Source organism: Xiphophorus hellerii, chromosome 5 (genome assembly GCF_003331165.1).
Source record: "Xiphophorus hellerii strain 12219 chromosome 5, Xiphophorus_hellerii-4.1, whole genome shotgun sequence".
In the NCBI taxonomy this organism is placed as follows: Eukaryota; Metazoa; Chordata; class Actinopteri; order Cyprinodontiformes; family Poeciliidae; genus Xiphophorus; species Xiphophorus hellerii.
Window position 1 is genome coordinate 2,266,170 of NC_045676.1, and position 17,456 is coordinate 2,283,625.

General features: G+C 36.4%; 1 protein-coding gene across 1 annotated transcript; it reads left to right on the top strand.

Moving 5' to 3' along the window:
* Positions 1–1,243: 1,243 nt before the first annotated feature.
* Positions 1,244–16,716, top strand: sgms2a (sphingomyelin synthase 2a). Its single transcript, XM_032562743.1, has 6 exons — positions 1,244–1,414; positions 10,751–11,232; positions 12,783–12,900; positions 13,904–14,057; positions 14,663–14,829; positions 16,142–16,716. The coding sequence occupies exons 2-6, from the start codon at positions 10,784–10,786 to the stop codon at positions 16,325–16,327; spliced, it is 1,074 nt and encodes a 357-aa protein (XP_032418634.1). The 5' UTR covers positions 1,244–1,414; positions 10,751–10,783; the 3' UTR covers positions 16,328–16,716.
* Positions 16,717–17,456: the final 740 nt, after the last annotated feature.

The following is a 17,456-nucleotide window of genomic DNA, read 5'->3' on the forward strand; positions in this document are numbered from 1 at the left end:
ACAGCTACCAGAAAAAACACTACCTTAACTCAGACTGAATTTCTTTCCTGTGGAAGAGCTTATATCAATGAGAATCGGTCTTCACAATGGAAAAAAAATAGCTATTAGCTATAAAGCTATTTCTATACCTTCAAATTTTTTGATTTTATGACAAAGTCACATGAGCTCAATTAACAGTATTAAAGAAACGTTCAGCTGGTCATTTGTGTAATGTCACTATTATTTTGTTTTGCAACTCTACTTTCACATTAAGAGTTGGGCAATGTATAAAAGAAAAAAGTGTAAGCAAAAAAACGATAATCTCACAACTGTTTACATTTGCAACTTAGAAATAACGCTTACAACTTAAAAAAAGGCTACAACATAAAAATAACTTTAGTTTTAGTATTTGATAAGAGAAATGCATAGTTTTAGTTACATGACACTTAAACATACTCCGTTTCATCTTGTCTTCCGTCTTTTGTCAACATCTAAACCAGAAGTTGTCCTTTCAAAATAAAAGCATTAAACGTAGAACCGGAAGTTATCTATATCTAAAACTAAATGAAGGCGATACGTGCCAAAAAGGTATTGAAACAAACAAAGAAACTAATTAAGGTTTATTTACAGTCATTCATTTATTACAACTTGTGTCTGTGAATCTAAATAACAAACAAAGCTTTATGGACATTATTTCATTTAAGTCAGAAACATTTTAGCATTTTTAGGAACAGTGACATTATTTTTTTAGACAAAATGGCGAATGAACTGCAGTACTAATTTTGCAATAAGTATACAGACATTTTGTCATATATTTTTTATAGGAACGAATTAAATGCGTCAATTGAAACAGTATTATATGATGTGTTCACCTGCCATATGCTATTGGCTCAACTGATCTAAAAACTGATGTTTGTTGGGGAAAGGAAAATTCCAGTCAAATTAAAAATAAAATAAATAAATGAACAAAATATAAAATAAATAAATAAAACCTAGATATAACACAGAAATATAAGAAAAAGAACCATTTGGAAAAAAATAAATATAATATATTAAATAAATAAAAAAGAAAGGGAAAATAAATGATAAATACTGAATTTATATAAATGAACATATTGTCATTTTTTTGTGTGTTTTATTGTGAATAAAATGCCCAACTGTTCCCAACAGGCTTCACAGCACAACTGCCCCGTTAAACGAGACAAATACAGAGCGATGGATGCGCTGATTACAGGAGGAAGCTTCTGAATTAAAGGGGACGGAGGGAGGCAGGCAGGGGGACATGCGGGCGGCTTGCGGGGCTGCAGGGAGGAGCGCCGCGCTGGAAGCGAGCAGCAGCGTCGCTTGATGCATCAGAGGAGGCTGTGAGTGAGGAGCAGAGAGCAGCTGATTCAGGAAACTCCAGGAAGAGCTGCGAGGAGGCCCGTCTGAGCAGGTAGGATGCTACAATCTGTTCAATCTGAGAGAAAACAGCAAACAGGACGAAGTTTTTTCTGTTTTAGGTTTTAAAACATGAGGCGGGACGTTTTTATGAAACTGAAACTGAATTTAGATGCACCAGTGCTGCTGACAGACAGGCTACTGTAACATACTGCAGGCTACATGTGAATCAGTCTCTACAGGTTTTAAATGTTTAGTTTTCCAGTAGAAAAAGTTTTATTCTCTACTTTTACGGCTGCAAAGGGAACACCAAATAAAAAAACATGCCAAACATGTGTCCATTGTTGAATAATTTATTTAAAGTTCAAACTGCATGTTGAATCTGGCTGTAATTAAAATCTGTCAGGCCTTTAATAGGACTGTTCCCCTCCAGCCTAAATTAGAGGCCCCAAGTCGAGGCCCGGTGGCCCCACCCAGCCACAACTGGAACCTGGTGTTTAACTCTGTGTGGGGGCCGCAGAGATACACCCCAAAAGTAAACTTCAGAAGTGTCTGAGCATCCCGTGTGATGAACTGGGGGATCAGGAGACACCCAGTTAGAAACCCACAGCATGGCGAGTGGGACTATTAGGTTTATTTTTAGCTTTTATTCTGTGAAATTGATTATGTTTTATTGTTCCTTCAGCAACGACTGTGATGGAAAATTGGATGGGAGGTGAAAACCTTTTCTCTCTGCAGCCTCACTGTGAATAAGATACATAAATAAAACCACAATAATGCACAGCTCTTTATTTTAAACATAACGTCCATTAACAAACACAAATATATATAATCTTTAACATAATGTGAACTGAATGTCTGCATTTCTGACTGAAATACGTTATTTTATAAATTTGTTTCATGTTGGATTTATGTTAAAGTGCACTACAGCATAACTTTGAAAGTAAAAAGAAATAAAAATATCAAATTAATCAGAACTGTAGCCTCCGGGGTCATGACCCCACATTGAAGATGTCTGTGTAAAGCAGATAAATAATTTGGCTATGAAGTTTTGAGATACTTCACAGTTTTTCAAAACTAGATCAAAGCAGATTCAGGTGTTAGAATGGCATAGTTAAAGTCCAGATCTATGAATTTCTACAATCAGTTGAAAAGCAAGTATCATTTTTCTTCCACTTCTCAATTCTGAGCTACTTTCTGTTTGGACAAATTTCGGTTTGCAGAATGTGGAAAAGTTAAATGGTTATAAAAACTCTGAGGAACAGATTTGACACAAATCTTACAATCATTTAGTTTTTCTTTTGGTGATTATTTTCTTTCAAAACTTCTAAAACATGAAATGTTTGTGGTGAATGTTTTATGAGACCAAAGTTATGATGTGATAAGACTGAACCTCTTCTGCACAGAACAACATCAACTCTGTGGTTCTTCTTTCCTCATAAACTGAACACTGAATGATGTTTGTGTGTTTAAATAACTCAGAGTTTTCTTCCATATTTATTTAGTCAAATTTACTGCAATTATTACTCTTCTTTTAAAACTGTTTTCAATAGTTTAAGACAGGGGTGCTCAAAGTGTGGCCTGGGAGCCATTTGTGGTCTTTGACCTGATTTTTTAGGCCCCAAATGCAATTTAAGATGTGAAGACATTTTCTAGTGAAGTCTTAGAAACAACAAAGTATTTATCCTTTGATTACCAACTTTTTTATTATTATTATTTATAGTAAATAACCACAAATATGCAGTAATATTTACTCAATAGCAGACCTGGGAGTCTCCAAATCTGCATTAATTTCTCTAACTTGGCTAAAATATTTGAGGAAAGAATGATTCAAATTGTGTCTTTCTTTGGGAATGTTGTATCATTTTATCAGAAAATAAAAATCAGTCAACCCTCTCAGAAAAAAGTAAACTGTATGTGTCACTAACACACGCCTGCAAAATCTTTATATTTTTTGGCTTTTGAGTGATTTTAAAATAATTATTTTGGGCCATATGTGGCAAAAAGTTTTAATATTAATGCCGCCTGGATTGCTACGGGTCCACATCAAACCTTTTAACATGTGGGTTAAAATCATCAAGTACTCAGGAGTTACAAAAATATATTTTCTTAAAACAAAAACAAAAAAATCCACTAGTCATGCAATATGTTTACCCCTACTAATGCAATATAACAATTAAAATATTAAAGTGGTCAGAGTATTTTACAAACATGATTGGATTTTATTTTTCTTAGCCTGGAAATATTATTTATCTATTTTCACCAACAGAAATTAGATTTTTGTCTCTTTTTTTTTTTGCTAAATACAGCAAGTATTTTCAAAGTTTTACTAATAATTTGGGTGCATGCAGATCTGCTCTGGAGAAAATACCACTGGATGTGCAGTCTGTAGTTCTGTTTACTATCAAATGAAAAAGAACAAAACTCGGTTATTAAGAGTCAGCCATGCTCTCCATCGTTCACCAACCAGGTTTTAACTGGCTGACATTTCCACTATTTGCACACTTCTGTTTTTTCTGATGTTGTCCCAGATGAAACTTTGTCAGTCTTTGTCCTTCCATTAAATGAAGTTGCTAATTTGCAGCTGAATTTCATGGCCATGTCTGTGGAGCAGCTGACTCTCATTTCACCTTTCAAGAAGAACTCGGTCTCATTCGACACATTTGCATGTCCTTTGCAACCACAAATGTGTAAAACTCAATCATTTGCATCAGCAACTAAATGATAAAGTAAAAACATTTTGGGGTAATTGTATTCCAGGAACTATTAATTAATAACACTTTGCTAAAATAATAAAATCAGGATTTTTATAGATTTCATATGGAAACTATCCAGGATGTATAAACTAGTAAGATCTAATTTACTGCACATTTTTCTCAACTTTTCTTGCTAATTTGCAGAAAAGTGAAAGCTTTAGCATTTTATGTTTATTATGCCCAGCTTATGACTGTTATTGTAACTATTATTGTCAAATTAAACTGCTAAATATAAAATAATATTTCTTTTTCCCTGTCAAAGTCAATAAGATGCCATAAAATGTGTAGACTAAAAAAATGGTCTCTATAGTACTCCACACCAAAGCAACGCAACAGCATCTGGTAATAACAGAACCCTGAAGGTTGACGTTTCAGTTTATGTCACAGTTTATGCACTTTATAGCATCAGAGATACTTTACCATTTTATATTTAGTCCTTTTTGTGTGAAATTCAACCAGCAGGGTGCTCTTCAGGTGAAACTGGACTCACATTTAATGACTGGACCCATTTCACAAATCTTGGCATTCTGCCTCAGAGCCTCCTTTTATTGTTATTTTTTTCAAAATACCTTTTAAAAAACAAAAATATGGGACATGACTCGGTTGAGGAGCTAAACTTTCATCTTCCCATTCACAGTTCAGATTCTCACATTGGTGAAACCAGAAGCAAATTAATTAAAACAGCTTATGGATTCTTCAAAATTTTGTTTAGCATTTGGAAAGCCTTTAATTAAGCCCAAAATAATACACATAGATTATATATATAAGTATAAAGAAACATAAATCATCCAAATCTAAAAATTGGGTGAATCTTTTCTATTAATTATTGAGAATTGGATACATTAATCTTTACTAAAACAGAAAATAATAAACCTTACATTGTTTTATTGTGTTTGTAATGTAAACAAATTTCTTGGTTGAATAAAAATAATTTTCAGATCTACCTCTGTCAGAAGGATGAATAAATGTAAACGTAACTTTTTATTCTGTTGGTAGGAACACAAAAAAGTGGGATTTTAATGCTTGTTATAGCCTAAAGTAGTTATGTGGTTTACAGACTCATTAAAGGGCATTTCCATTTCTAAGGTCTTTTGACTTCTTTCAAAAATATGCAAACCAAAACCAATTCATCTGTAAAAAATTATGTTGAACAGACATTTATCAAACAGATTTTGTAGGTTAATACTGTGAAGCATTGAGACATTATTTAAAAAAGAAATTCATTTGATATGTGAAATGTTACTAAATTTCTGAAAACAAAAATGTAGTTTTTGTTTTCCACTAGTCATGCAATAGTGGAAAACTATTGCATTTCATGTAATAGTTTTCATGTTTTTCCATAATCTTGCCTCATCTTATAATCTGAATGGGCAATAAAATAGGAATTAGACAAGAAATGGTCACCTAATATAGATCAGGTGCCTCAGATCTTCGCCCTGCGTTCCCATGTTTGACCGATCAGATGAAATGTTGGAGCACATGGAGGGTGTGGTGAGCAGGATGGTGCTGAAAGAAAGGAAAGAGGAGAAAAAGTTAAATGTGCTTCAGAGTTGGAAATCTTGAGTCATTGTTGCCTTTTCCTGGTTTTCTCCACCACCTCTGCATTTAGCTCTGCAAACCTTTGGTTCTGTCTGATGAACAGAAGCCAGACTCTTCTGCTCTGGTGCTTTGCGTCTGTTTATCTGTGCTGCCATTATTGGTCCCTCTGTGCTGTCTTTCAGTTCAGTGGAGTCTCACTTTCTGTTGTGATGTTAGCTGCATTTGATTTCTGCCTTGTTCATGGTGGAAACAGTTATATTGCTACCATAGGGCCCATTTTTCTGTTATGCAGTTGTTGACACACTTCCTCTAATGTGCTAATACTGAAGCTAATTTTTTGTTTAAAGCTTTAGCATTTTTGTTAGCATTTATATATTTAATTTGTTTCTAAAATGTTTTGCTTCTTTTCTCCTCTTTTTGTTTTTGCTGCATAAAAAATTCATGTTTGCACCATGAATAATTTATATTTTTCTGCTGCAGACAGTGGTGGGCAAACTTCCGCTATTCCTCTGACAGACTACTAGCTAACTCTTTGTTTAGGGCTTTAGCATTTTTGCTAGGGATTTTTCATTTGTTTCTAGTTCTGCCTTGTTTCTCCTCTTCCTGTGTGTTTTTTTACTGAATAAAACATTCATGTTTCCAGCATCTCTTTGGCTCATTTTTCTGCTAAAGACAGTGGTGGGAACTTCTGCTAATCTGCTAATGTGCTAATAGCAGAGCAAATTTTTCATTTAGGGCTTCAGCAATTTTGCTAATGATGAAAATGTTGGCCTCACTTAGTCTCACCTAAATTTATTTTTCCACATAACTTCTAATTTTCTTGGTTACTTTGTGAACTTTTACTTAAATAAAAAAATTTTAAGAATTCTTCAAGTTGTTAGACATTTATATCCATGCTCTTATTTTGAAGTATGTGAAGACTTCACTCAGCATTTTCATTTCCTCTCATGTTCTCTCTTTCTCTCTTTTTTTTAGGAAACTTTATTGACCAAATGGTCACTATACAGCACATCAACAAATGAGATATATAGAAGACAACAACAATTAAATGGGATGCTAATTAAATTGACATATATGAATTGTTTTTTAATATTATTATTATTGTGTTTATTAGCTTTTTGTTACTCATATAAATTGCCTTGTGAGCCTCCTCATGTTCTCCTCATGTTACATGGTGGATATAAACATGGTTGAATTTAGCACTTTAGCATTAGTGGAGCTAACATTCATGATTAGTGAGCTAACATTCATGATTAGTGAGCTAACATGGTTAGTGAGCTAACATGATTAGTGAGCTAACATGGTTAGTGAGCTAACATGATTAGTGAGCTAACATTCATGATTAGTGAGCTAACATTCATGGTTAGTGAGCTAACATGGTTAGTGAGCTAACATGATTAGTGAGCTAACATTCATGGTTAGTGAGCTAACATGATTAGTGAGCTAACATTCATGATTAGTGAGCTAACATTCATGATTAGTGAGCTAACATTCATGGTTAGTGAGCTAACATTCATGATTAGTGCTTTAGGGACATCACAGCTAACCTTTTAGTTCACAAGTTATAAACATCCAAATACATGAATGTGGAAACATCTAGTCAGATGTACGGAGTCAGAACCTTTAAGGTGTAATGATTTTAGTCTAAATAAAATAGTTTCGATCTAAAACTAAAACATGCTTGAAGGCTGAAGATGGAGATTTTGGTTGTGTTTTTTTTCAGCTGTTAGCACTTTGCCATCTAGTTCTTGGGTTTCTCTGGTTTATACAAGGCGGGGTCGCTTCAAGCTTAACTTATTTTTAGCGCTCTCTTTAATGACGAAAGATGAAACAGAGCAAACGTGGAAATTAGTGGGCAGCAAAAGCAACGTGTTATTATGAAGACCCAAAGTAGAGTTAAAAAAAAGAAAGCCCTGGTTTCACCAGAGTAAAACACAGCCCTGAAAGCAACTGGTGGACTTCTCCTGAAATAGCCCGGAAAAGCACAGGCCGCTAAGTCATACATCACTGCATCCAGTTTTCCAACTCCACCCGTCCCTCCAGAGGCTTTGGTGGAAGAGTTTGGTGCCCTGTAAACCACGGAGGACTTCTCACAGGGTGGACATCCTGTTGCAATGTCCATATGCATAAACCATTTCCAAACAGCTGCCATTTACCAAAGTCCTGCACATAAAATAATCAGCATAACCAAAAAATGTATTTATTAAACTAATAAATGAAGCAATCAATACAACTAATAAAAGGAAAACAGCTATGCTCAAACATAGATGGGCAAATGGTGCGATGCTTTAGATTGTACATCTGCAAGAAGTTCTGCGGTTGAAGGAGGTTAGACGGACAAAAGTAGCTGTTCTACTATTTCCTTTATAGGTCAACAGTAAGCCCTAAAGTTAACCCTAAAAGAACAATGAAGGCTGTAAAATTAAACAAATACAATAAAAATACAATAAAAGATCCCAGTGAAAGGGAGGCCTGGCAGATAACAACGTACAAAAGATTACAATCTTCTAGTTGGAATTTTATAAAAATTTGAAGCTTTGCATTTTTTTAACCACTGAAAAAACATTTTCAAATTTAAAATTATTTGTCATTGTCACACAAAAATCTTTTACATATACTCTTTTCACAGGCTAAGTGCTACCCAGACCCTTATTGGATGAACTGCATGAACGAATAGTTTCAAGTTTAAAAGCAAACCAAGACTTTATCTCTGAAGGGCAACAGATTAAAGGAGTAGTTAGTTGTCTTGCTTAACCTTCCAGCCATCATTTTCTTTTGGAAGGACTTTTAGACAATTTGGCCTTGGAGCTGGTAAACAACTCAAAATCTGGGTGCAGTGATGAACTCAGACCTGAACCTTCAGAGTCACATAAAGACAGTTACAAAGTTGGACTTCTATCATCTGAAGGACATTTACAGGATTAAAGGAATAAATGTCTCAGCCAGATCTAAAGAAACTTTCCATGCGTTTATCTTTAGTTGCATTGATTACTGCAGAAATAATCGATGCAGCTACAGCTAGTCCAGAACGCTGCTGCTGGCGTTCTGACTAAAACCAGGAGGATAGAGCGCACCTGTTCTGCAGCCTCAACTACCTCCCTGTTGCTCAGAGAATTGACTTCAAAATACTGCTGTTAGTTTATAAATCACTGAATGGTTTAGCACTAGGAAGGTTGTTGTATCGACCTTCCAGACCTCCCAGGTCTTCTGGTTCTGGTTCTGCTCTGAACAGAACCAGAACCAAACATGGAGAAGCAGCATTCATTTTTTATGCTCCTCAAATCTGGAAGAAACTTCCAGAAAACTGCAAAACAGCAGAAACCCTGAGTTCCTTTAAGTCGGGACTAAAAACCCACCTGGTTATTAGTAAGTGGAACATCTTTAGTTGTAGTCTGTAGTCCAACCTTCCATCACTTTTATTTATTCTTCCTCTGCTCCGTAATGCTTCTTTCTGTTTCTTGTTTCATGTTTTCATCATGTAAGACATTCTGAAATATCCTGTAGCTGAAACTTTAATTACAAATAAACTTGACTTGAAATGTGGCTGGAAAAGCCCTTAATATAAACATCTATTGATTTATTACATGCGGTTTAAAGCGGTTGGATTATTTTGGGCTTACCAAGTCTGACTTTCAGCATCTTTATTTGAGCAGAACAATTAAAGATTAAGATGTTTTATACTTATATTTAAACGCCTCAGTGATTGTCAGATGTATTGTGAATCCGTCTGTTACTTATGCAACAGAGTCTGAATTAGCCTATGTCCTTTTTCCACTGATATATTCTCCACAAAACTGATTACACAGTAACCGATACGTTCAGTGACTCCTTCCATTGGTCTCCTGTAAATATTAGTTTTTCCTTGCATGTAACCAGGGTATTCTGGTAGTCTCCCCAAGGAGGTTTATTATGATGCATTTCAGCGCTGAAAACCATCACAGAGGCTTTTAAAGGCATTAAAGCAGATGTGAAACAATAGAAATCTTCAGCTCCAGAGTGCACTCTCGTGTCATTAGCTTGAAATGTTTTGCTTGCACATGTGCAGCTTCTTGATAGATGCGTTTGCAGACAACAATACGTGTGAGTCAACACACAGCTGCATGTTTGGACGGCAGCTTCACATTTTCCTTGATAAAGTCTCTTAATCCACAGCTTTTAATAGAAACTGTACAGGTTAAGGCCAACTGAGTAAAGTTACCTTCAGCTGTTATATGCTTTTATTTTGGTAACATTCTTGTCAAGGTAGCCATGGTAACGGAATTCAATTCTACCTGAAAAGGTTAACAGAAATATCCAAAAAAGGTTAACAGAAAAACGACAAAAAGCAACTAAATTTCATCTTCACTCCATAAAGAAACAAGGTTAGTAACTAGGATTGAAGTTTATCTGAGTAACTTGAAATGTTTTTGGAAACATTTGTGATTGTTTGTATTAATGATAAGAGTTGTACTGATGTAGTGCTCTGTACAAAAGCAGCATGGGCCAGTTGCAACGGACCCTTACCTGTTTGCAGTTCAGTCCTCACTCATTTTTCACTGTAATGTAACTCCAGATAATTCACAGAAATTTGCCTGTTCGCTGATTTTTTTTTGATAGAGAATGTTTTAAATATTTGAAGGAAAATGCAGCTCAGTTTGGTTTGACTGAAGGGAACTCTGGTGCCTTTTGAATGTAAATGTGAACGCCAACCAGACCGGAGACCGCTCCACAATCAGGGTTTGGTTGGTTTGACACGGTGCAGCGTAAAAGTGAACCACAACAGTTGGAAATGTAACAAATGTTGCAATTTTGGTCCAAAATCAAACCGAGTTCACCAGACTATCAGGTGTGAAAACAGCCTTGAGGATATTCCTCCCATTCCACTTCCATATCCTCAAAACCAGCAGTAAACCTCCAGGGATCTGCTGGGAACATGTGGAACAATCATCTGATGAATGATGGAGTTTAGGTTGAAGAAGGAGAATCTTACATTACAGCATTTTGGGCATTTTGTGGATTTCCTGATAGTAAAGAACTATAATAGTAATGAATGCCTAGTCTACCCCACACTGCCCTGTGTTAACCTCCTCTCTTTCCCCGTGTCTCTGCAACTGAAGGCTCCACTCCCGGGGTGAACAGAGCGCTGATCCATGGCTTCAGCAGAGCTCAGGAATCCTGGAGACTCGTCCACTCCCAATCTAAACCTGGGAACGGAGGATGGTTCTGCTCCCGGCACAATCAAGTCCTGCCCAGTCCACGCCTCCGCCGGAGAGGAGGCGAAGAGGAGTTTTAGAAAAGGCATCGTCCGTCATAAAGACTATGTGAAGATCTCCCTGCCAGAGTCCAAAGTCAACCATCTGCCCACTGAGTGGTGGAAGACGGTGATCGCTTTCTTTTACGCAGCTTTTAACTTGGTTCTGACCACGGTGGTCATCACAGTGGTGCATGAGCGCGTCCCCCCTAAAGAGAGCAGCCCTCCTCTTCCTGATAAGTTCTTTGACTATATCGACAGAGTCAAGTGGGCTTTCACTGTGACGGAAATCAATGGGATGGTTCTGGTGGCTATTTGGTTGATCCAGCTCTTCTTCTTCAAATACAAGTGAGAACCTGATAAGCTACCGATAAAAATAGATACAAAGTTTTAGCAAGAGTTGGGTTGGCTGCAGTGCTATTGTCACTAATAATAAAAATATTAGTGGTGGAATTGAACATTTTAATCAAGTTAATTGCATGTCTGCAATTAATCAATTGCAATTGATCACTTTTTAATTGAAAACCATCAACACAATAAGCAACATCCTCAATTCAAAACCTCTTTAAGCTGCTAAATTATTGAATAAATAGGATATGAGCTCAACAACAAACATATTTATTGTTTTTAATCTGTTATTTAGGTGATTTAACCATCAGATTGGTTCAAAGTGCCATTCTGCCCATTCAGCTTGTATGTAACATCTTTAAACATAAAAACTATTTTTTATGTAACATCTTTAAACATTAAAACAAATTTTTATGTAACATCTTTAAACATTAAAACTAATTTTATGTAACATCTTTAAACATAAAAACTCATTTTTATGTAACATCTTTAAACAATTTCATGTTAAAACCTATTTATTTATTTCTCAGTAATAAAAAGAAAGTATTGGCTTTACAGAGGTCAGACCTTCCGAAACGTTTTTATTCCCCTGATATTTTGCTGATTTTTCTTCGGTGATGAGCTTCAGCTCTCTGACACTGGAAGGTCTCCTCACCATCACCCTCATGTTTGGCTCCTTCCACAAACAGAAACATGATTGTGGAGGGATTAACTACAATGTAAAATTTACATGTTAGTAAATCTTACACTGTAATTTAAAACTACTGTGATGTGAGATAAAATCAAGCAGGTTCTGTGTCGCATCATTACTTTCATTTTTATGTTTCTTATGACTGAAAGTAAAATTAATGTTTAGGACATTGAGCCTTGAATCTGTGGAGGAGAGTAAACATTAGGGTCATGGAGAGGAGCTCTTCCAACCTCATTACCAATGAAAAAATATCAAAATATCAGTGAAAAAATACAAAAAGCTGCTCCGTATATATAAAAAGAGTTTATTGCTGTAATGCTAATTATTTTCCCTGTATTCATTGCAAATGGCACAAAAAAATTTCAATTACATTTTCTTAAAATGGTAAATAAAGACAGATTTTGTTTCCTAAAACTGCTTCAGTTTAATTTCCTAACAGAAACAAACTCTTTTTGTTAAATAAATCTTTTGATAGATTCAACACTGACGAGACAAATGATATGTTTTGATTCCCCCTTATCTGTTGCTACACCCAAAATCCCGACCCAATTCCACTTTTTAAAATTGTGTTGAAGTCTACTATACATGACTATCTTACATAATATTATGCCTGAAAAAACAGTTTGGTCTTTAGAGCTGCAGAGGGAGCTCTTCACACAGTATAAAGGTAATTAAAGCTTGTATAAATAACTGGTCCTACTTTAGTTCTGCCATATTTAATCTATGAATGGCTCCAGCTCTCTGCAACTTCCAGATCTAAGCAATCATTTGCATGAAGTTATTGTTCACAGGATTCTACTAAAGAGACATCAGCTCCATGTTTGCCACTCGATAGTGAGCAGGGTTTTCCTGTCGACAGGTCCATAGCGTGCAGACGGTTCTTGTTCCTCATTGGCACGCTGTACCTGTACCGCTGTGTGACCATGTACGTCACCACGCTGCCTGTTCCTGGCATGCACATGAACTGTGCCCCCAAGGTGAGCAGAAACCATCAGCCTCCTGTAATCAGCAGTGATGAGATTCATCAGTGTCTCTGAGGAAAATGTAATCCTCTGGCAGTTTGTGAGCTGAGCACAGACGGAGCGATCAGTGGCTGATCTGTTTGAGCCGCTGAAGATGTTTGAGAAGTTTTAGCTCTAATCATATTTCCTGTCGTCTTTGGGAGATTTTGGAGGAACTAATAATGGAACGCCACTGTTTGATGTAGTTTGTTCATTTATATCAATCAAACACCAGGATGACTGAATCTTCAAAGAAAACAGTAAAATCTGAAACAGAACGAGTGAAGTGTAGCTGTTCTGCTAGGATCTATTGTCATTTTGTCATTTTTAAAGGGGCCGTTTTATGTAATATATATATATATACTGTATATATATATATATATATATTTGTGCTGCAGTTTGCGACATTTTGCCTCACAGAGCAGCTCTCTCCCAGGACTCCCCCATTCAGCTCCTTCAGACTAGCCTGCAGCAATTAGCAAACACCTGGTGGAAAAGCTGAGTTCATTATAGGAGCCACTTCTCAGTGGTTAAAAACTTTGTTAAAGGGTTAATAGAAGCCATGTGGTGATGACTTCCTGAAGGTGGAGATAAAGAAAGATCAGGAGTATTTAAAGAGACAGCGGCACAATTTCAAGGCCATAAAATAGGAAGCAAAAGTTATTTTAAGTCATATTTGATATATATAGTATATTTATAACAACTCAAGGTAAATAGTTTCTTGGTCGTGCTATAAAATGGCACTATGTGCCAGGAAAACACATAACACTGCCCCTTTAAATAACCTGCAACAATATATTTTCAGTTCATGTTCCTAAATATGAAAGATGATCTGCAACATCCTCAGATGTTTGCATTAGTCAACAAAAACAACATTTATAATGTTCTAATATTTAGGTTTTGTAGAAGTAATTTGATGATTAGCGTTGCTGCTGATCCAGTAGTTATTATTTTGCTTTTTAATGTTCATGTCCATCAGCTTCAGGGAGACACGCAGGCCAAGATCCAACGCGTTCTGCAGCTCATTTCAGGAGCCGGCCTCTCCATAACCAACTCCCACCTGCTGTGTGGAGACTTCCTGTACAGCGGACACACAGTGATGCTCACCCTCACTTACCTATTCATCAAAGAGTGTGAGTACTCAAACGGTTGCTCTCCTAGAATAATTCATGAGATCCTCTGGGTAATAATTGATGATTCATATTGTGTACTTCCATTCTGATCACCCATTGCTCTTAATGTTGTTATGCAACCTTTTAGATTATTGTCTATTTATTTTGATTATCAATTATTCAAAGGCTGACAGACTTAAAGTCAAAGTCATTTCCCCATTGGGTTGGTTAAAGTACGTTTGGCAGATGGAAAAGTTGTATATGTTGTTATTTGTTGAGTACCGCTTCACCACGATGAAAAATTAACAGCAGTAATTTGGAATATTTAGCTTACTCACTAAGTATTTAAATTTAAACTAAATGTTTAGCTGTCTCAAAGCTAAATATTTAGTGTGGAGCTATTAGCTTGCTCACTAAATGCTAAATAGTTAGCTTGGAGCTAAATGTTCAGCTTGTAAACTAAATACTTAGCTTGCTAATGAAATATTTAGTTTGAAACTGTGACATTTATAAAGGAATGAATAACACATTAAAATGAATCCCATCTTATGACAGAGTAAACAACCCAAATCACTGCTGTATATTTCTGACTGTGTAACTTTATAATTACTGTGGTTCTTCTGAAGACTCTCCAAAGTCCTTCTGGTGGTACCACCTCCTGTGCTGGCTGCTGAGCGCTGTGGGCGTGCTCTGCATCCTGGTGGCTCATGAGCACTACACCGTGGATGTGATCGTGGCCTATTTCATCACGTCCCGTCTGTTCTGGTGGTACCACACCATGGCCAACTTACAGGTCAGAAAATGTCAAACAAAAACTTTTTTAATCATTAGAGACCGGAAAAAATAGTGCAGATAATAAATTGTTGTATTCATTCAGTTATTAAGACTAACGCTGCTCTGCCACCACCACTAAAATGCTAAAAAGCTGAACAGCGCCCTCTGGTGGCTATAATACAGAGTGGCTCTAAAACGAAACTATTTAAATGTTTTCAGGTGAAAATCCATTTTCTGTTTTCTGTGGAGGTGTACGACAAGGGCGTAAATCCCATCTATTATTGGGGGGGACCATAAACAGGAAAATTTCTTAAGACCAATTTTGGGGGGGTCGGCAAAGTTACAGTGAAATGTAACGTAAAATATGGTTTAGAAAGTTTTTAAACCACATTCAAGCTGCAGGACCAAAAATGACTAGTAATGCACAGCAAGCGTGTTTTTCTCAGTAAGCAACCTATTGAGAAATAAAACAAAAATTCAAATGTTGCTTCGATACGAGTTTTGTTCAGTCTGACTGATCTAATCTCTGCTACACCTTTACAAAAATTTAAGTTTCTAAATAAAAAAGCTTTAATGAGTAACTGCTCTTAATAAAATTCCTCATAATCATTGATTTATTGAAATGGCTCCCAATACAAGTTATGGGTTATTTTAATTATAACTTAAGTTACTTTATTTTTTAGTTTTGTCATGTCCTGGATGACGGAAAACCAACAGGTAGATAGAAATGAATATCTGGGGAGTATCATAACTTAAGCGTAACATTTAAAGTACCGGGGTTTATATAGAAAAATATTCATATTTTATTTTGTGGTTTTAAAGTCTCTATGTTTAAGGCAGTGAGAAATAAAGTTATAACTTTTAGTTTTTTCTCTCTGTTCTCGGCTCCCACACTGAGCTGGTCCACTTGCTCAGCTCCTCCCTCCCGTTTCAAACTCTTCTAATTAACTAAAAGTTAAAAAGCTAAATATGAATGAGATGTTTGCTACCTTTGACAAAAAAAAGCTTAAGTCTATGAAAACAGCGTAGCAGTTTTGCTAATGAGGCAGCTTATCAAAAATTCATTATTATTTTTTTCCTGAGAGAAAATATAATATCACTATGCCTTTTCGTATTGATATTATTTAAATGCCAACGTTTCTTCAATAATGTTTTTGGGGGGGACATTTCTAGACTAGGTCCATGCCCCCCCAAATCTCCCCTCCGGGATTTACGCCTATGGTGTATGAAGGAGTTATTTTAGAGTATCTACTATAGCATCTGGAGATTTTATTAATAAAGACAGGTTTATTATATGATGTAAATGTTATTTTTGTTATTTTGTCTTGCAGACTCTGAAGTGCTCGCCCAATAACTACCTCACCAACACCTGGTGGAACCCCGTGTTCAACTTCTTTGAGAGGAACGTCCAGACGTCGGTGCCGTGCTCCTACAACTGGCCCATCAGCTGGGCCTCCAGCTGCCTGAAAAACCCCTGCAAGGCGTACTCCATGGTGCAGAGCTCACGGGAAGAGTGACCGGCCCGCCCGGAGCCACGGCTGTGTTGCTCCTCCGGGCACAAACCAAAAGACGACGTAAAAAGATCTCCACTGGAGGAAGAAAGGAACATTTATTGATTTATTTATAACATTAAGAGCTGAAAATGGTGCGTCTTTGTAAACAACACTGTCTGGTCGGTTGCTGTAATTGATGTGTGTGTCCTCCACGCTAAGTATTTTTGAATTATCAGTGTGACGAAGCCACAGGGTGCCTTAGTGTAGATGTACCAAAGCTGCCATGATCTGCCTCTCAGTCGACTTTTATGTGCTTTGATATCATTTGTTTTGTATTAATTTTAGCAGTTTTAGTGTCATAACTATAGCCTCAACATTGTATTAAAAATTAAAGCAAACCAAATCGTGCTGGATTTATGTCGTCAATGGATTTGTGTGTGTGTGTGTGGGGGGGGGGGGGGTGATTACATCAAATTGTAGTGTTATATTTTATTATTGAATTGTGTATCTTTTTTGAAACCCGTCAAGGGACTGCAGATACAAATTATCTTATGTTTGAGCTGTATTGTCTCTTTCTAAATAAAGTTTACTTAAAAAAATAGAGTCACATAAAAAGAAACATATATTATAAAGAATGCAGAGAAAGAAGCAACAAAAACAAGTCCTAAAGTGGTTTAATGTAGCCTGTTGGACTCATCGGGGGCATAAATATCATCAATTTTGGGCTTCACCATGTTTTTTGAAGTGGGTTTTAAATGGTATTTCCTCCAAGAAGACACCAAGAACTAGAAAACATGTTGGCCAAGTTACTGTCACTACAGACAGACGATTTGGTGGTGAGTGAGTGTCCACTGGTCCTTCAGGTTGGGGATGTGAACTGATAAACCTCAGGTAAAAGCACAAACAAAAGCTCTGAAGAGGGTTAGCTTAAAAAGGCTGATAATCAACCAGATAATCAGCCACTGGTTAAATACGAGGTGTTTGTTCAAGAGCAATAAGTGACTTGGTCTTGAAAAATAAAAAACACGATATCGACCACATTTCAGAATTCCACCAATCAGAGCACGCTTAGAGCGGAGTCAGCCAATAGGAACGCAGCAACGGTTCCAGCCTCCGTATAAAACAGGAAGATAAAGTTCTGGCCCGCTGCTGT